The following is a 20,525-nucleotide window of genomic DNA, read 5'->3' as shown; positions in this document are numbered from 1 at the left end:
AACGTGTCAGTCTTGTGAAAGGGGTTCATATCAGGGTAGCGCCATTTTTATTATTATTATTATTATTATTATTATTATTCAGGAATGAAAACGATGCCGTAAAGGGTAAAATACATTATCTTCAATAGGCTGTGCTGTTGTTTATCAAAATACCAGTTCAGTTGATGATATGTCTTTACTAAAAATAATTTAGAAAAAAAGAGCTGTGTGTTGTAAAAATAGACCCTTCCTGAGAAAACACAGAAATTCTGAATGGTTAGTCATACTTTGTGCTATTATGATTTATTGTAATATATTCTTAACATTATGGCAAAATCTGGGAATGCTCGTATTCAAATAATAAGCAACTTTATATATATCCTGTCGCTTATAACAAGCGGACCTGGCAACACGGGTGCTGATGCTGGTGCGCGCACCCCGGGCGAAGGAGGAGTGCGCGCTCTAGAGAGCGTTCAGAGCCATGGGCGTCTTTCAAGTGACGTCCGTAAATCCTCTGTTCTCTGATTGGTGGACACGTGTACGGCGGAAGTGGAATCTGCCCGCCGCACTTCCGTGACACGCATCAGCCGGTCGTTCAAGCAGCTCTGTCGCTGACTCGCAGGGGTCGATGTTCATTCATTAGTGCAGCTCTCTCTTATCTGCTCGGTGTATGATTGTGGCTCTGCTGCACAGGCTGAAGGAGCTCCCACGCGCTGTGCACAGGTGGAGTGTGATGATGAAGCCGCAGGTCGTGTTTGTTTTGGGAGGGCCAGGCGCGGGGAAAGGGACACAATGCGCGAGAATCGTGGCGGTAAGATGCAGCATTAAGTCTTTCATCATATTGAGTAAGAATAGCTATTTAAGCGTTGTGTATAAGACAGCGAGGCTTTATTGGGCTGGTAGAGTGGTAATGGGTTCAGATTAGATGTAGCTTAAGTTACAAGGATCGTTCATTTCCGCGATTCCTCTAGACATTTCATAAGGAAAAGTCATTTCCCAGTGCCATTTGGTCCCTTTAACACCGACACTGTTTCCTCTGACCTGTTAGTATGATACATTTGATGGGATTTTGATATTTATCTCAAAATGTAAATATAGATTGAGGTCCCTGGAATGTTTCCACATGCATATTCATATATCCTGGTTATGAACCGGACCTGTGTTCAATCAGGTCCCACCCTGCTCTCTGTGCAGTGTTCATTCATGATTTGGCATCAGCACTGAGTAGAAGGGCATATGTGTGAAACATAAAACTGATATTACTATACATGATATTACAGTATAAACAGCAATATTAAATCATTTCTGAAGGATTTATGTAAAGACACTGAAGGCATTGAATACTGATGTAATTCGTTCGCTGAAAATCCACAAAAATAAACAAATTGTGTTTTTGTTATACTTTAGCATGTGTCCTGTTTAAATGTATTTTTTTTCTGAGCTAAAAATACGGACGACACCCACTAAAATATCACAAGAATATGTAGATGACATTAAAAGACTATTAAAAAGTAATTACTAATTATTTGCTAAAGAAAATACTAATTAATCATAATTTTAACTCTTTATCAATCTTGGCCTCTATCTTTCATTCACTTCAAGAAGTTTTTAATAATTTAAAATGTAATAAAATTTAGTATGATCACTTAAAATTTAGTATGATCACTTTTCTTTTATATATTTTAGTAAACACTGGTATGAATAAGTGTGTTGTTTCATTTTTACATAATTATATTTGTTACACTGAATGGCGATGGAACATTGTTTGAAACTCTTGCATTTACTATGCTTTTTGTGTATATAAAATCACTTTTGTAAATCTATTGTGATGCTGACAACAAAATGGGGCGTCTTGTGACCCTGGACCGCAAAACATTTTTGGAAATTGAGATTTATACATCATCTGAAAGCTGAATAAATAATCTTTCCACTGATGTATGGTTTGTTAGGATCGGACAATATTTGGCCGATCTATTTGAAAATCTGGAATCTGAGGGTGCAAAAAAATCAAAATACTGAGAAAATCACCTTTAAAGTTGTCCAGATGAATTCTTAGCAATGCATATTAATAATCAAAAATCAAGTTTTGATATCTTTACTTAATATCTAATGATTTTTTTCATAAAAGAAAAATCGATAATTTTGACCCATACAGTGTTTATTTTGGCTATTGGTAAAATATACCCCAGCGACTTCAGACTGCTTTTGTACTCCAGGGTCACATATGTGTCTATATGGGAAAGTGTATATTTGCAGTAACTGGAATTTTTTCTAAATCACCTTTTCCGGTTAATTTTCATTTGAATATTGTTTTCATAATTGGAAGAATGGTTTAAAAATAGTTCTAGATTAATAATTTAGAAGAATAACGTCATGCCACAACATTTCATGTCAACTGTACTGTTGTTTTTACCGAAAAAGATCCAATCTCTGTTTCATTTTGGAAAGCTGTTTAGTCCGTACCTTTAATATCAGAAAAAAACTGGCCTTCCTGTTCAGTTACCAAACCCATACACACCTCTCTTTTTTTCCCCTTCCCATCATATAAATGACAACTGTCATATTACATCAAAGTAGCTTCTAATCTTACGGGGCTATAATGTGCTGCATTGAAGATCGTAATATGTGATGTTTTCATGTGACTGTGTGTCTCCTGCGCTCAGAACTACAGCTACACTCACCTGTCTGCCGGAGACCTGCTGAGAGAGGAGCGCAGCCGCACCGGCTCACAGTTTGGGCAGCTCATCGACTCCTACATCAAAGAGGGCAAGATAGTTCCTGTTGAAATCACCATCAACTTGCTGAAAAAGGTGGTTAGACTCATCCGTCCTGCTTAACAAGCCAAAGCACTCCAGGTCGTGACTCGTGGTGATTGTAGAAGGAAACTGGAACATGAGCAGGAAACATTTTCAAACTATTGAGAAATATTACTTGATGATAAAAAATCAGGGGAGGAGAGTTCAAAGAGCGGCTCATAATAGCCATAAATAGACCAGCTTGTCTCATAATAGGCATAAATCATAAATCTGATACCGTTATGAAACCGACAAGCCTCTTTAGAGTCAAGTTAGTATTCTGATTGACCGGCCTTTTCTGAGCAGGTCAGTTGTTTATCTGATCTGAAAATGGATGTGTTCTGATATTTATCTTTACTGAAAAAACAAAAACTTCTGTATTGATCAGGCGATGGAAGAGACCATGAAAGCCGATGAAAAGAAGTTCCGCTTTCTTATCGATGGTTTCCCACGAAACCAAGACAACCTGCAGGGATGGAGCACGGTCATGGACGGGAAGGCAGATGTCAAGTTTATGCTTTTCTTTGACTGCAGTAATGAGGTGAGGGTGAACTACCATCACAGTGCCATCTGATTATTGATTTATCATTTGGAAGGAATAATAAAATCATTTTTGGGTAGTGTAACACAATGGTTCAATACATGTCTTTGTTTTGATGTCACAGCAGGGAGGAAAAAAGAAAAATGGTTTAATAATTTTTTTTTTATTATTATTAAAAAGTGGTTTACTGAAGAAATTGTTGCTCTAACTTAAATATAAATTGAATATAATATAAAATTGAATTGAATAAATTGAATATAAAAAAAGTTGAGACTTTGTTTCTTATCGAAAGTTTCCAATTAAGTTTGTCCCGTACACAGGCATATCAAATCAAAATGCCTAGTAAATAACATTTAGTAAAAAGTTTTTTAAACGACCATAAGAGAATTATTTTAAATGGATGACAAAAAAAAAGTAAAAAAAAAAAATGCATCAATTGATCAATCATAAACACCATAAAGTTCACGTTCACAATTCATACTGTCTGCATAAAATGTGATTTTGTACTGTTGTGTTTTTCAGGTGTGCATTGACAGATGTTTAGAGCGGGGCAAGAGCAGCGGCCGCACTGATGACAACAGAGAAAGTCTAGAGAAAAGGTAGTACACCCCATTATAACAGTCTCAGATATATTGAGCTACATACAAAGCATGTAATATGATTACTGTATTAATGTTGGCAGACCTCAGAAATTGCCATTGTGTTTGGAAAATGTGGCAGTTACCATATAGTTTGGCATTATACAGAAATGGATGGACTCTCACGGTCATGTTTCCAGTGACTGGTTGTGCTTTTGATTCCCCCTTACTTTTGCTAACCATTCTTGTTTAATTTTCAGGATCCAGACGTACCTCCAGTCCACACGGCCCATTATAGAGCAGTACGAGAAGCAGGGGAAGGTGTGCACGATTGATGCCTCCCGATCGGTGGATGAGGTACGGCTTATTCCATTAAATGTATTGTTTTTTAAGCCTGATGTTTACTGTAAAGTTTTGCTTTAAAGGGGTCATATGATGTTGCTTAAAAGAACGTTATTTTGTGTATTTGGTGTAATGAAATGTGTTTATGTGGTATAAGGTAAAAAAAAAACACTATTTTCATCTACTATTTACTATTTTAAAAAACATTATTTTCGCCTTTCTGAAATGCATAGATTTTTCTGTCTGAAAAGTGAGGTGTGTTGTGATTGGCTGATTACCTCAAGCGTGTGATGAAAAGGGTTACGCTCCTTAACATACTGTGATGCCATCTCCCAGCACAACCAGACAAAAACATTATTGCATTAATGCATATTAATTAAAAATAGTATGAACAGGAATAGTTCACCTGAAAACCAAAATCTGCTGAAAATGTACTCAGGCCATCCCAGATGTAGATGAGTTTGTTTCTTCATTGGAGCAGATCTGAAATATAGCATTGCATCACTTGCTCACCAATGGATGCTCTGCAGTGAATGGGTGCCGTCAGAATCAGTCCAAACAGCTGATAAAAACATCTCAATAACCCACACAATACCAGTCCATCAGTTTACGTTTTATTGAAGTGAAACATTGCATGTTTGAAAGAATCACATCCATCATTATCCATCAAGTTTTTATGACAGCCTCCATTAAAATGTTTTATATAAATAATAATAATAATAATAATTGGAGTAGAAATATAATTATATAATTGTAAAGTTAGTATTATAACTTTATGATTATAAACCACTTTGTGCAATTTAAGTGTATGCATACAAATCAGTTCATTTTGAACTTCAATATTAATGTCTTTCAAAAATATAATGATTTTATAAAATATCAAAAACAAGTAATCATATTGGTTTAGTGAACAAAACATTTAATATTTATATTATGTATTATATCAAATGCCTGCAGAGGGCGTCAACAGCCTGATGTTTTTTTTTATACTTTACAAATGTCCATTTAATCTTTCATATTTGGCCACTTCTTTATGATAGAAATGCTACAGCCACTGATGTGGACATCAAAACATGCAGAGCGAGGGGTTTAACTTTTATAAAGTGGATATTAAACCTGCAGTGCATAATTCAATCAATCGAATCGCAGCCTTTGTGAATTCACAATAGCACTATTTTGTGCAGCCTTAGAAAACAGTCTTATAATGCTTTCTGTGGATTCTAATCTGAGGAATGCGCCACTTTTGGTATTTTGACAGTTATTAAATGCCATCAAAGATTTTTTTTTTTAATAATCAATTACTCAGATTTGAACAAGCAATCGTGACAGCCCTACTCTCCTCTCGTGTATATATTATGACATTATTTGAGAGTTTTTTTTCCTTGAGGAAATTTGCAATGTACTTTACCTGATATACAGTACATCCAAAATAGAGGTCGACCGCTATGTGTTTTTTGACAGCCGATGCTGATATCTTGAAGTGAAGTGACGTGACATTCAGCCAAGTATGGTGACCCATACTCAGAATTTGTGCTCTGCATTTAACCCATCCGAAGTGCACACACACAGAGCAGTGAACACACACACACACTGTGAACACACACCCGGAGCAGTGGGCAGCCATTTATGCTGCGGCGCCCGGGGAGCAGTTGGGGGTTCGATGCCTTGCTCAAGGGCACCTCAGTCGTGGTATTGAAGGTGGAGAGAGAACTGTACATGCACTCCCCCCACCTACAATTCCTGCCAGCCCGGGACTCGAACTCACAACCTTTCGATTGGGAGTCCGACTCTCTAACCATTAGGCCACGACTTCCCACAAAAGGGAAGTCGTGCCCCCTGCTTGGAAAGCAGGGGGCCGATAGCCGATATAAAGCAGATATCTTTTTTATTATTATTTAAGATATTTGAAATCATATGACAATGGATTAAAAAATAGATAGAATAGAAATATAATTAAAAGTAAACACTGTAACCAACATCATCCGCAAAGAGCAGAGACAAAATCGTGTTGTCACCAAACCTGACCCCCTCCGGCCCCTGGCTGCGCCTAGAAATTCTGTCCATAAAAATCATGAACAGAACCGGCGACAAAGGGCAGCCCTGCCGGAGTCCAACACACACCGGGAACAAGTCTGACTTACTGCTGGCAATACGAACCAAGCTCCTGCTCCGGTCGTACAGGGACCGGATAGCCCTTAGCAAAGGGCCCCGGACCCCATACTCCCAGAGCACCCTCCACAGGCCGCCGCGAGGGACACAGTCGAATGCCTTCTCCAAATCCACAAAGCACATGTGGACTGGTTGGGCAAACTCCCATGAACCCTCCAGCACCCTGTAGAGGGTATAGAGCTGGTCCAGTGTTCCACGGCCTGGACGAAAACCACACTGTTCCTCCTGAATCCGAGGTTCTACTATCGGCCGGCTCGGATTCTGCTTCCTCAATGGAAGACGTGAAAGCGGGATTGAGGAGATCCTCGAAGTATTCCTTCCACCATCCAATGACATCCCCAGTTGAGGTCAACAGCTCTACTGTAAACAGCATTGGTAGGGCACTGCTTCCCTCTCCTGAGGCGCCGGACGGTTTGCCAGAATCTCTTCGAGGCTGACCGATAGTCCTTCTCCATGGCCTCACCGAACTCCTCCCAGGCCCGAGTTTTTGCCTCCACAACCACCCGGGCTGTAGTCCACTTGGCCTGCCGGTACCTGTCAGCTGCCTCAGGAGTCCCACAAGCCAACCAGGCCCGATAGGACTCCTTCTTCAGCTTGACGGCATCCCTTACTTCCGGTGTCCACCACCGGGTTCGGGGATTACCGCCTCGACAGGCACCGGAAACCTTACGGCCACAGCTCCGAGCGGCCGCTTCGACAATGGAGGTGGAGAACATGGTCCACTCGGACTCAATATTTCCAGCCTCCCTCGGGATCTGGTCGAAGCTCTGCCGGAGGTGGGAGTTGAAGATCTCTCTGACAGGAGACTCGGCCAAACGTTCCCAGCAGACCCTCACAGTACGTTTGGGTCTGCCGAGTCTGTCCAGCTTCCTCCCCCGCCATCGGATCCAACTCACCACCAGGTGGTGATCGGTTGACAGCTCCGCCCCTCTCTTCACCTGAGTGTCCAAGACATACGTGTTGGCCTCATCAAGCCAGGACCTTCAGCATGCACTGGGACGGTTTGCAGCCGAGTGTGAAGCGGCTGGGATGAGAATCAGCACCTCCAAATCCGAGGCCATGGTCCTCAGTCGGAAAACGGTGGCTTGCCCACTTCAGGTTGGTGGAGAGTTCCTGCCTCAAGTGGAGGAGTTTAAGTATCTTGGGGTCTTGTTCACGAGTGAGGGAAGGCTGGAACGGGAGATTGACAGACGGATCGGTGCAGCTTCTGCAGTAATGCGGTCGATGTACCGGTCTGTCGTGGTGAAGAAAGAGCTGAGCCGCAAGGCGAAGCTCTCGATTTACCGGTCAATATACGTTCCTACTCTCACCTATGGGACAAGATCCCGGATACAGGCAGCCGAAATGAGCTTTCTCCGCAGGGTGGCTGGGCGATCCCTTAGAGATAGGGTGAGAAGCTCAGTCACCCGGGAGGAGCTCAGAGTAGAGCCGCTGCTCCTCCACATCGAAAGGGGTCAGCTGAGGTGGCTCGGGCATCTGTTCCGGATGCCTCCTGGACGCCTTCCCGGGAAGGTGTTCCGGGCGCGTCCCACTGGGAGGAGACCCCGGGGAAGACCTAGGACACGCTGGAGAGACTATGTCTCCCGGCTGGCCTGGGAACGCCTCGGTGTCCCCCCAGAAGAGCTGGAGGAAGTGTCTAGGGAGAGGGAAGTCTGGGGTTCTCTGCTTAGACTGCTGCCCCCGCGACCTGGCCCCGGATAAGCGGAAGAAGATGGATGGATGGATGGATGGCACTGTAACCAACAGGGCACTCAGTATTCTGGGAATTTTGCGCGCACTGGGAATTATATTTTTTCAAATAAAGCCAGGGTAACCTTCATTTTACATACAGCACACAGTGAAAATGACATGAATATGACAGTGGACGAACGCATAAAGCACAGCATAATTTGAAATCACGAGTTTAAAGTTTAAAGCATTCAATTCACACAGACCGACTGTCTTTGCAAGTTTGCAAGGTTTGTAAAAAAATTGTTCATTAGTCATTAAAAGATTTGTTTAAATTACAACCCGAATTCCGGAAAAGTTGGGACGTTTTTTAAATTTGAATAAAATGAAAACTAAAAGACTTTCAAATCACATGAGCCAATATTTTATTCACAATAGAACATAGATAACATAGCAAATGTTTAAACTGAGAAAGTTTACAATTTTATGCACAAAATGAGCTCATTTCAATTTTGATTTCTGCTACAGGTCTCAAAATAGTTGGGACGGGGCATGTTTACCATGGTGTAGCATCTCCTTTTCTTTTCAAAACAGTTTGAAGACGTCTGGGCATTGAGGCTATGAGTTGCTGGAGTTTTGCTGTTGGAATTTGGTCCCATTCTTGCCTTATATAGATTTCCAGCTGCTGAAGAGTTTGTGGTCGTCTTTGACGTATTTTTCGTTTAATGATGCGCCAAATGTTCTCTATAGGTGAAAGATCTGGACTGCAGGCAGGCCAGGTTAGCACCCGGACTCTTCTACGACGAAGCCATGCTGTTGTTATAGCTGCAGTATGTGGTTTTGCATTGTCCTGCTGAAATAAACAAGGCCTTCCCTGAAATAGACGTTGTTTGGAGGGAAGCATATGTTGCTCTAAAACCTTTATATACCTTTCAACATTCACGAAGCCTTCCAAAACATGCAAGCTGCCCATACCGTATGCACTTATGCGCCCCCATACCATCAGAGATGCTGGCTTTTGAACTGAACGCTGATAACATGCTGGAAGGTCTCCCTCCTCTTTAGCCCGGAGGACACGGCGTCCGTGACTTCCAACAAGAATGTCAAATTTGGACTCGTCTGACCATAAAACACTATTCCACTTTGAAATAGTCCATTTTAAATGAGCCTTGGCCCACAGGACACGACGGCGCTTCTGGACCATGTTCACATATGGCTTCCTTTTTGCATGATAGAGCTTTAGTTGGCATCTGCTGATGGCACGGCGGATTGTGTTTACCGACAGTGGTTTCTGAAAGTATTCCTGGGCCCATTTAGTAATGTCATTGACACAATCATGCCGATGAGTGATGCAGTGTCGTCTGAGAGCCCAAAGACCACGGGCATCCAATAAAGGTCTCCGGCCTTGTCCCTTACGCACAGAGATTTCTCCAGTTTCTCTGAATCTTTTGATGATGTTATGCACTGTAGATGATGAGATTTGCAAAGCCTTTGCAATTTGACGTTGAGGAACATTGTTTTTAAAGTTTTCCACAATTTTTTTACGCAGTCTTTCACAGATTGGAGAGCCTCTGCCCATCTTTACTTCTGAGAGACTCTGCTTCTCTAAGACAAAGCTTTTATAGCTAATCATGTTACAGACCTGATATCAATTAACTTAATTAATCACTAGATGTTCTCCCAGCTGAATCTTTTCAAAACTGCTTGCTTTTTTAGCCATTTGTTGCCCCCATGCCAACTTTTTTGAGACCTGTAGCAGGCATTAAATTTTAAATGAGCTAATTAAGTGGATAAGTGTAAAATTTCTCAGTTTAAACATTTGCTACGTTATCTATGTTCTATTGTGAATAAAATATTGGCTCATGTGATTTTAAATTCCTTTAGTTTTCATTTTATTAAAATTTGAAAAACGTCCCAACTTTTCCGGAATTCGGGTTGTATATAAATGTATTTTTCTTTATCCTGACGGCAAATGAGAAAGTATTATAATGTTTGCTTTTCTATTACTAATAGACCTAATATAAAAGCAATCTTTATAATACTTTCTGTATACATTAATTCCTTTTAACCATTCTATCTGATTATTAGACAGACTTCTATCCGTATTAAACAGCACTGTTAGTAAAGACGGCGAACAAGAGCGAGTGTGAGCACTGTGTGCGCCATCAAAACAGCATCAGCTGATGCCGTTATTTTAAAAATGCTAAATATCGGCCGATATATCGATCGACCTCATGTCCGAAATGATAAGAATCGAATCGCAAGTTTCTCAAAATCGAATCGAATCATGACATGTCAAAACCCAGCCCTAATATTGATGTGTTATTAAATACAATAATAATATAGAAATAATGAATACTAAATTAATACTACTCTTTACTGTGCTATAGTGTAGTAGAGGTAAATAATAAACATCGGTCCATCTTTTTGAGTGTCATATTGCTTCCTTTTACCTGTTTTTCTTTTGTTTTGTTTTTTTACAGGTGTTTGCAGATGTGAAGAACATTCTGGATAAAGAAGGCTAAGCATCAACAGACCAAAAAAAAAAAAAAAACTAATTCTGGAAAATTATGGTGTCTTTGTTGTCGGTGGTGCTATGCCTTCATGTATCGATAGCTACATTTTTATTCATTCAACAGTAAAATAGGTTGTTTTGTTTTTTTAGAAGTGAGAGCGTGTGTGCTCCTATCTATGTGTGTAAGGCTGAAAGAAAAACACTTTTGTTGAGCAAACGATCCATGCTTGCTCAATATTACACTGAAGAGGAACAATGTTTCAGCAGAGAATCAAGCAAGTTTGAGCAATAATGTTCAGGGCACTTCTATAGGAACAGAACACGCACGTTTCTGCTCTTAACTTCAAAATAGTCTTCTGTCTCATGTGTGAGAAATGTTTCCAAACGTCCATCTTTCAGTGTATAAAACAAATAAGCCAAGAACTGAAATAAGCCAAGAATAGGTTGGAAATCGGTTTTATTCTCTAAACTAATGAGTGATTCTAAATGACCAACAGGAAGTACAAGTATCTGACCTTTTTGTGTTATATTTGGTGATATGTTTCTCTTGTTTTGTATAGTAATCCACAGCAGGATCTGAGGACTGTTTGCTGGCCACTCAATAGAGAGCTGAGTTTTAGCTGTACGTTTTTTTTTTTTTTTCATATTGGGGCTGCTGTGTCTTTGCTCAGGCAGTAGATTTTAAGATGTGGGGAACGGGCTCATGCTTTTATTTGATTGTCTCAGGCAGCGTCTTTGGGGTTGTTTGTGAATAAACTGAATTTGTCGTATTGATGTGACGGTCCAGTAAATAGCACAAAACAATATAAGAAATATCAAGGATGACAGAACCCTCTGAAAAAAATAAATGTTATGATGTCGAATGTCTTCTGACTCCAGTCTAATGCTCGGTTTTAATTTTGTAACATTTTTATATCAGCAGTTCAAAGATGTGCACTACAGGAGAAGAATAGACGCCTTCTTGATTTAAATGCTAGTTTCACATATGTATGGCAGGCACTATTATATGCATCACCGAAATTATTCATGAAATAATTTGAAAATGTAAAAAAAGAACCAGTAGTTTGTCTCTTTTTAGCAATATATATATATATTTTTTTTTTAATTTAAATTGTTACTTATATTTCTTAAATTCATTTTAGTCTTATATATCTCAGATCAATGGTTTGAGGTCATTTTTTTTTCAAGGATTAAAAATAAATATTTAATGTTTTCCATAAAAATATGAAGCAGCACAACTGTTTTCGATATTTAAAAAAATCAAAAAATGTTTCTTGAGCAGCAAATCCGCATATTAGAATGATTTCTAGAGGATCATGTGAAACTGAAGAATGGAGTAATGATGCTGAAAATTCAGCTGCGCTTCACGGGAATAAATTACATGTACTCACATGTGCAATGAAAATAATGTTGAATCTAACTTAATCTAATAACCTGTTAAAACTTGATGCTTGTCAACAGGCAGCAGTCTAAAAACTTCCAACGGGATATGACTTGTTTGGGAATTGCTGTTCTTTCACACAAAAAAAGATTCAAATATCTACAAAATCATGTGCACAGATTGTTGGACAGTTGAGGAAATAATGGAATAATTGTAAATGTTCGGGTCCTTTAAATTCACTGTAATATGAGCAATCTGAGCTTGTGAAAGGATCTCTCATGTGACACTTTCACCATCTAGTGAGGAAATATGTTGGATCATATGTTCATTGACCTGTCTAGGGATGTGCATTTCAAGCAAAAGTAATAATCGACAATCACTGGGTATTATTCGATTAGTAGTCGATAATCGCCCCCCTCCCGCGAATGCACTCACGCACGCATAAACACACACACATAAAAAGAGAGAGAGGGAGAGAGACTATTTAGTCTTTCAATCTGTATGATAACAAACTGTGTAATTCAAGAAAGAAAGGTCTTTCCTAACCCAAACCAACTGATGGTTGTATGATTGCTGAAACATATTAATATAACATAACCCAATGACAACACTAACATAACAGTCCATCGATTATCAACCGCTCACAAATCTGTAGGAGCATTTCAAATTTTAAAATGAGCATTAACATTCATAGCATTTTTAAAAAAGTTTACAGAATAATTAAGATTAGAACAGATTAAATCAGACATGAATATTAGGTTTAAAACACGTGCTAAAACAGAATATCATAAAACACAGTAGCTACGCGCTAAAACATATTGTGAACAGCCTGAGTGACGGCACTAATTTGAACATTAATTTTAATGTCTGTATTTATTACAATAACCTATTTCATATTTTTATTTTAAAAAATGATCATGTCCACAGTTCTAGTTATTGGCGATACCCTCTGGCGTTGTGTCCCTTCCCCCGCTGGCCTGTGCTCACACTGCACTTCACGCTTCGGGCCGGTGTTCTGTCCATCTCTGATACCCTGTCATATTCTGTCCCCTTCCATGAAAAAAGTAATACTTATAAGGACCCGCCAAACCGAGGGGGAGCTTTTAATTGAAACGAGAGCCTTACACGGGCTAATCAGATTTCTCTGCCCGAGTCGCTGTCCTCATTACACATCTGCTGTTGCAGCCATTATTATAGTTTAGTTTTGGTTTTTAATGGCAAATTTATCATATTTCGTTTCGATTTTTTATTAATTTAATTCAGAAATATGATTGGAACATTTTATATTTATAATTTATTTATTATAGAAATTATATATTTATTAAATTTTTTTTTTTACCCTGGGGTATTATTTTAGATATATATATATATATATATATATATATATATATATATGTATGTACATATTAGATGAAAAAGTTTCAACAAATAGATGCCTTGGCAACTAAATGAAATAAATGTAAGTACTAAAATTACTCTTACTAAAAATGGGGGGGGGGGGGGTAAATTACGAAAAACAATACTAATATTAATATTCTTTTTTCTTATTCTTAACTCTTTTATATTCTTAAATACGTGAAAAAAAAACAGATCTTTGCACTCATTTGTTTAGTATGAAATATTTAATTGCATGGACCCTTCGGCCCTCTCGTACCAAAAACAGCTGTACAAATACATGTAAAGACCACAGAACTGTCAAACAGAGCTGAGCTTCCTTAAAAATACCACACTGACAAAACACTGCAATTGTATAATTATTTGTACCAATATTCCTTGTTTGTATATTATATATATATATATATATATATATATATATATATATATATATATATATATATATATATATATATATATATATATATACAGTGCATAGTTTGATTGGAGAGGGAGTGAAATAGCATTCTTAATAAAAATAAATACTAGAGATAAAATTATGCTCAATCTAACGAGAACTTGACGTACATCATGATATTTGGGTGAAATCATGCAGAATGTGCTGGTTAACTAGTCCATATTTAAGAGATAATATGTAACGTCACCATAAGAGTAAACACTTTTGCAGGCATCTGTATGTTCTGATGGCTTTTCTTGTGGCTGTACCACTAAAGGAATTGAAAATGCTTCGGTCGAGTCTCGAAATAGCTTCATGTTTTTTCAAGAGGTTCTGCTTCTGCGATACTGGACCTTGGTGTTTGTGACGGCACCGTGCTTTTGTCGCAGATGCAGACGCAGCTGACTCTTGTGACGGAAGTGCAGGTCACAATTCTCACACTGAAATGAGAAGCCAAGGAGATTTCACATCAAATGCTTTCTCAGTTCTAATATTCAGTTCTGATATGTGAAGAAATATGACGTGGTGCTCACATGATAAGGTTTCTCTCCCGTGTGGATTCGTAAGTGACTCTTCAGCGTCTGAAGGTGGCGGAAGCGTGTGCCGCAGGTGTCACACGGGTACGGTTTCTCTCCGGTGTGGATCAGTACGTGAGCCCTCAGATGAGCCACCTGAAAACGACGACAGTAGAAGAAGCGTTTGTTTTGCATCATCACTGTACAGAAACACGCTCTGAGGGTTTGTTGTTACCTGGACAAAGCGCGAGCCGCAGGTTTCACATTTGTATGGTTTTTCTCCTGAGTGGATCCGTGAGTGTGTCTTCAGATTGGCAGGTCTGTTGAACTGAGCTCCACACACGTTACAGCGATACGGTTTCTCTCCTGCAACGAAAAATGTAAAACTGTAACACACGAGTTTGAGTGAGCACCATCGCAGAGTCCCAAAGAACTGCAAATTTACCAGTGTGGATGGTCTTGGGGCTCGCTAGGTTTCCATTATAGCAGAACATGGCCTGACAGCAGTCACATTTGTACGCTTTTCCATCCTGTAGCCACCGCGGCTTCTCTGCGTCAGATTCGCTCTTGGACTCGCACTCGTTACAGTAGAGTCTGTCCCGCTCTGCCAAGACAACAGAAGAGCTGTTAGGCTTTACTGTCAGTGATAAAGTCAGATCTATTTGTTCAGATTGTCTTCAATATGCAAATGCAATGTATCCAAGCTGGTTATGATAATAATGATGTAATAACAATAAGACATTTTAAAAATACTTTTATCCATTACAATTAATAGTAGCAGACATTGTGGGAAAACTTGGCTGTATTTTTCACTTTCATGCATATATTGTGTTCAATATTGTTCAGCGCACATACTGACCAACAGGGGGCCCCGAGGAGAAAAAAAAACAACAACAGAAAAATAATAAATAAAAATAAACTCTTAAAATAATATATATATTGTAATATTATTTATATTTTTATATTCTTTTATTTGGATCCAAAATATTAATTTTGGAATGCAACTACCTTTCAAAGTCATTAAAACGTACATTCACAAATCCTAATATTTATAACATTTAACACTCAAGGATAGAGCTCTTTATAATGGCTGAAACTTTTTGCATTCTTCTATACATCATGAAAATATATAACTCACACACATTATTAAATATACTATAACTATTAAAATATGTTGCATGTACAGTACTGTAGTATGTAGTATTTTAATATTTAGATTGTTTATTATATATACATCACTTAACACACATTTATAAAATGTAATACCTAAATATATTAATAATAAAGTAATTTAGTAATTTCTGATTTAATTCAGCAATTAATAATTACTAAAACATTAAAAAAGTTCATTTTGAACTTGAATTTGAACAAACTTGAGTTTATTTATAAAACAAAAAAACCATTTGTGGCATAGACTTTTGTAAATAGCTGATAATAATATTAATAATAATAACTACTATTATTGTTATTATGTAATAACTAACTTTTATTATTATTGACAAATAAATGTTATTATTATTATTATTATTATTATTGACTAATTGCAATGCTAAAAGTGTTTGAGTTAACACACCTGAGTCTTATTTCTATTATGAGTTATATGACATTTTTAAATAGTTATTAATAATTAATAATAATAAATGCTGGATCCAAAATCCACTTGAACATTTTGAAGAAAGTGTATTCACCTGATCTTGTGGCTCCCACGCTGCTCTCCTCGGCCAAAGTGTTGGGAAGCGAAAAGTCACGCTCTTCTGTTTTGATGCATTCATCTGTAGAGCTAAAAACACATGACAGCATGTTTAGAAATGCTAATGCTAATACTTGCTAATACTGCCATCCTTAAAGTCTGGCTACACTGACCTGCTATCCAAAATGAGCTGCTCTCTGCCTTCATTGTTCTTGTGGGTGGATTCTGTAACCGTGTGGGATGGAGTGAGTGAGCTGGTGTCAGTCGCTCCATCTGTGGAGTTCAGCACAATGAACTTATACTTCTTCCAGTTGCGGATCTTGGGGTGACTGATGGAGCAGGGAGGAGACGCCGCTCCTCGACTGCAGCTGCTGGACTCTGCGGGTGAGTTGGGTTGGCAGTCGGATCTGAGAGGGCTCTTGGGGCCGCTGCTGTGACACGGCTCAGTGTTCTCCACCTCTGAATTCAGAAGAGGGGTCTTCCTGTATCTTTCAGCTGGAGCTGAATGTAAGAGCACAGATGGACGGTTCCTCTCTTCTCTGGCTTCCGTGGATCCTCCGTTAGTCTCGGTCCGAGCCGAGACTCCGCTGTCTGGCAGGGAGTGCTGCTGATGGGCTATTACACTCGTCTTCGGGATCTGCCAAAGGGGGTTTGTGGTCTTGGAGGTGTCCATGGGGAGAGGCAGATGTCTGTAGAAGTGAGAAGGGCTTTCTGTGGAAGTGCTGGGAGTACCATAAGTGCTGAAGTTCATGCTGGATTGGGTGTTCAGGGCATCGCTGAGGAGGAAGGGAGCTTCTGAAGATGAATTAATTCTGCCGTGATTAACCAGCATCTCTGCTCTGCTCTGCTTTACACACAAGCCCCTTTGAGAGAAACCGAAAATGGCGACTCAGTGATAAATAACAGTGTCCAAGATCAAGAAAAGGAAATCTAGGTTTAAACATGTGACAAGTTGTGTAATCATTGTATTTTTATTGGTTTCTGTATGTTTTGATAACCTTACAATGTGATTTGGGGCAATCACGTAAAAAAAAAAAATCACGTAACATATTTTTCTTACAGCTTGAACGTGTACAAATTAAACTTCACAAAAAGTATTCAAAATTAAGAAAAAACTATAATATAATATATAGAGGGGCTGGCGTTTTTGTTTTGTGTTCGTTTGTTTGTTTATTAAAGTTTTATGTTTAAATGTTCACCAGTTCCCGCCTCCTTCTTCCCGATCTATGAACTTTGTTACATATACCATTCTATTTTAATATTAAATATATACATATTTAAGAATCTCTTGAAATATTTTGTTTTGGGGCCTTAGAGCACATCGTACAAAATAGATTAAATTTTTTCAAATTATTCAATATTTTAAGAGACTTCTTCTCTGCAAGGGTCTGCTCTTTGATAGCTTCCATATGTTTTATGCTTTATTTCAAAATGTTTTTTTCCAAACATTAATTTGATTTGATTTGAGAAATAATAATAAATAATGATGCCAATCTACTTAAAAAGGTTCCTCGACACATTCTTTCTGTGTTTTTTATTCACTATGATATTGGGATAAATGCCCCACCCATATGTATATAAAGTGAAATTCAATTTATGTATTTCTGAATTAATTAATAAATCAAATATTACATTATTAATTAGAATGAGCCTGTTACAAATCACAGGTCTGTATTTGAATGTGTAAGCACTCACCTGGAGTCTATGAACCTCTGGCATGTGTCAATCACATGCTCCATCTGTAAGTATGTGGCTGTGTTGAGGGTGGCTATAATGAAGTTATCTTTAAGTGTAAGGCAAGATGTATACATAAACTCCAACAATATGGCAAAGCCATCAGGGTCCACCTTTGGATCTAAACTTATGATGCTCAAGGTACTTTTATAAGCATCTGCAAACATGGAGTAGAAGAGGCCACTGGGAAAAAACAAGATGCAATACAAATGTCACTTACTGTGCTTGTCATATATTTAACATTTTGCAAAATGCAAAAAACAGAGTGCTACCTGCATGCCATCAGAACTGTCTTATGGGCCCGAAACTGCTGCCCACCAACCACAATGGTGACATCGGTCAGGATGTTTCTGCTGCGGAGGCGGTTGAAGTTGAACAGCACATCACCAGCATGGCGAGTGAACTTAATGCAGCCGTCTGCTGCACTCAACATCATTCACCTAGACACAAATCATTCAAAATCAAACAAAACAAAATGCATAAATAAATAAATACCCATTTGGTTACTAAACTAAAATATATATATATATTAAAATATATATATATATATATATATATGCTAATACACTAAATCTGTGTAGTTATATCTAATGTTATACAATAGACTATACTGTATTACCAACCAAAAGTCCTTATGTCAAAACTGAAGGTGTGCAAGTTTAGTCAAATGAACACTAGATGTCCACAAACTACAAAGTTGCGAAGTGAAGATATGACAGACTTTTACATGAGGCCTAACAACATTTTGTATTTAATATTCTTTGTGAAATATATAATCCTTTAATGGTTACGTCTCTGTAGTCATCATTTGCTTTGAGTTTATTCATTTTATTTAATTTTAGATGGTTTTTAAGTAAAACATAGGGCATCAAATTGATGTTTTACACATCAAATCTTTAAAATCCCTTGCAACTACTATATTCATATAATGCTCATATTTACTAACGCTTTTACTGTATATCAGAGATGCGATACCCCAAATATTCCGTCTAAGTCGGTTAGGCATCTCTCAAGGTTTCATACACAACCCCTGAGTCATCAAATTAATCAGATCTCCATGACGACGTCTTTAAGCGTTTGATATTATTTTCATTAATTCTGCATTACCTTTACTCAGAAAAACACATGCATTTAGATTTAAGACACCTGCGTGCAATGCAAGCATGAAGTCTGTCCTATGAGTGACACTTGTCGAGCAGCGAAGGTTCGTGTTGATATATATTAAACCTCGTGTTATACTCCAGTATTATGAGGAGAAGTTTAAAAGCCACGTGAATAGACTCTGTTACAGGTGTTTGGTGTAACACGAGCGTTTCGATTTGATTCGGTAATGTTTCAGTGAAACAGACACTACAATTATACGTATAAATAATCGCAATCGTAAAATAGCATAAAACATATATGTATTTTGGATTAATTAACATTACATTTTTCTGTGAAACAGATCAGTTTGAGAGTTCACTAGCATGTAATCACATTTGCATGAGTTAATATGAAAAGTCAGATAAAAACTATTCAAATACAGCAGTTGTGAAATAAAAAATTACTAACGTTATACGCGTCTACCGTTTTATAACTACCCAGGTTGTCTATTATAAGTAATAAACTTAGTTTCCGCCCATATAAAGTTGCGTAAACCTGTCTTTATTATACAACGCAGATCTTCCTAATCTAATGTAACTCCATACAGAGTGAAACTGACATAGAAGACGAATAAGATTCACACAATTAGGCCAACTAAAGTCGAGTTGCGTAAGTAACACCACAGCTCTGTCTCAACACAAGAAAGTAGTCGGGTTTTAAACAAAATAAACATCAACTACAGCAATAACTCGTCTCTATAGAGCGTCTCGTGTTTAGTCTAGACTTATTGCTAGATAGAAGAAAATCACCTGGTGTATTTTTCTTGGAAGTGTCCACCGAAGACAGTTCTTGGAAGAACTCTTCTGAGAAGACGCAGTTCACAATTCTCGGAATTTTACCAGTGGACTATACCACTGACAATCCGGAGGGGGGGGCGTCCGAACACCCTGTCCTCGCGCTTTTGCAGTGCTAAACTAGCTCTCAACGAAACTATCATACAAGTCATTCTAAAGACTGTAAACTTAACGTGTATGCTTAATGTTATTGCTTTTAGCAACTTATTGATTAACATCGTCGGAGTAATTATGCTCCTCTCCTCTGTAGGGAGTGGTTTGCTCCAGAGACGCGGTCATAATCTACGTCACTCGTCCTCCCACCCTTTCATTGCTGTAAAGATCGGGCAGAATTGGTTCCTCCCGATATGATCCCTCCATTATAATGTGTACATTATGTCATGCTGAATTAACTTATTATTGTCGTCATAAGCTACATATAAGTCTTATGAAGATAAATCACTTTGATTTACAAAGTAAATCACACAGATGTACAAAGATCAATCTATTTTTGTCCGTCCGAGATAAGCTGACAAGCTACTATTTTTCATGTCAGAATGATGACAGAAGCTGTTTGATAATTCCTCAGTTGTAGGTTAACTATAACACCACAATGTTATTATTATATTATTATTATTACAATGTTATTATTTAAAATTTTGTGAGTTGTCTATTTCATAAAAGGTGGAGATATTTGTTCCAAACCAATAAGCTTGTACTGAATGCGATTTTGCATATAGATAAAAAGCTCAAACCACTTTCACTGACTGTTTGTATTATTTGTGCATCTGCAAAATGAATGACTAAAAGTTAATCAAGAACCTAAAAAAAAAAAAAAAAAAACTTACAAGAAACATTTTCTCTGTATACA

At 38.1% G+C, this 20,525-nt stretch overlaps 2 protein-coding genes across 2 annotated transcripts; one reads left to right on the top strand and one right to left on the bottom strand.

Moving 5' to 3' along the window:
• The first annotated feature begins 525 nt into the window (after window positions 1–525).
• On the top strand, window positions 526–10,699 carry LOC132155220 (UMP-CMP kinase). The gene is made up of 6 exons (XM_059564087.1): window positions 526–790; window positions 2,643–2,789; window positions 3,163–3,315; window positions 3,838–3,914; window positions 4,154–4,250; window positions 10,556–10,699. Exons 1-6 carry the CDS (start codon window positions 650–652, stop codon window positions 10,595–10,597), a joined length of 657 nt encoding a protein of 218 aa, XP_059420070.1. The 5' UTR covers window positions 526–649; the 3' UTR covers window positions 10,598–10,699.
• A 3,124-nt stretch (window positions 10,700–13,823) lies between these two features.
• On the bottom strand, window positions 13,824–19,729 carry LOC132155219 (B-cell lymphoma 6 protein homolog). The gene is made up of 9 exons (XM_059564086.1): window positions 19,631–19,729; window positions 18,011–18,178; window positions 17,700–17,921; window positions 16,178–16,867; window positions 16,003–16,094; window positions 14,760–14,918; window positions 14,550–14,680; window positions 14,333–14,470; window positions 13,824–14,239 (listed from the first exon to the last, which is right to left on the bottom strand). The coding sequence occupies exons 2-9, from the start codon at window positions 18,172–18,174 to the stop codon at window positions 14,123–14,125; spliced, it is 1,713 nt and encodes a 570-aa protein (XP_059420069.1). The 5' UTR covers window positions 18,175–18,178; window positions 19,631–19,729; the 3' UTR covers window positions 13,824–14,122.
• Window positions 19,730–20,525: the final 796 nt, after the last annotated feature.

This window comes from Carassius carassius, chromosome 12, assembly GCF_963082965.1.
Source record: "Carassius carassius chromosome 12, fCarCar2.1, whole genome shotgun sequence".
NCBI lineage: Eukaryota > Metazoa > Chordata > Actinopteri > Cypriniformes > Cyprinidae > Carassius > Carassius carassius.
Note: the sequence above shows the minus strand (reverse complement) of the source record. Positions and strands in the feature narration are given on the sequence as shown.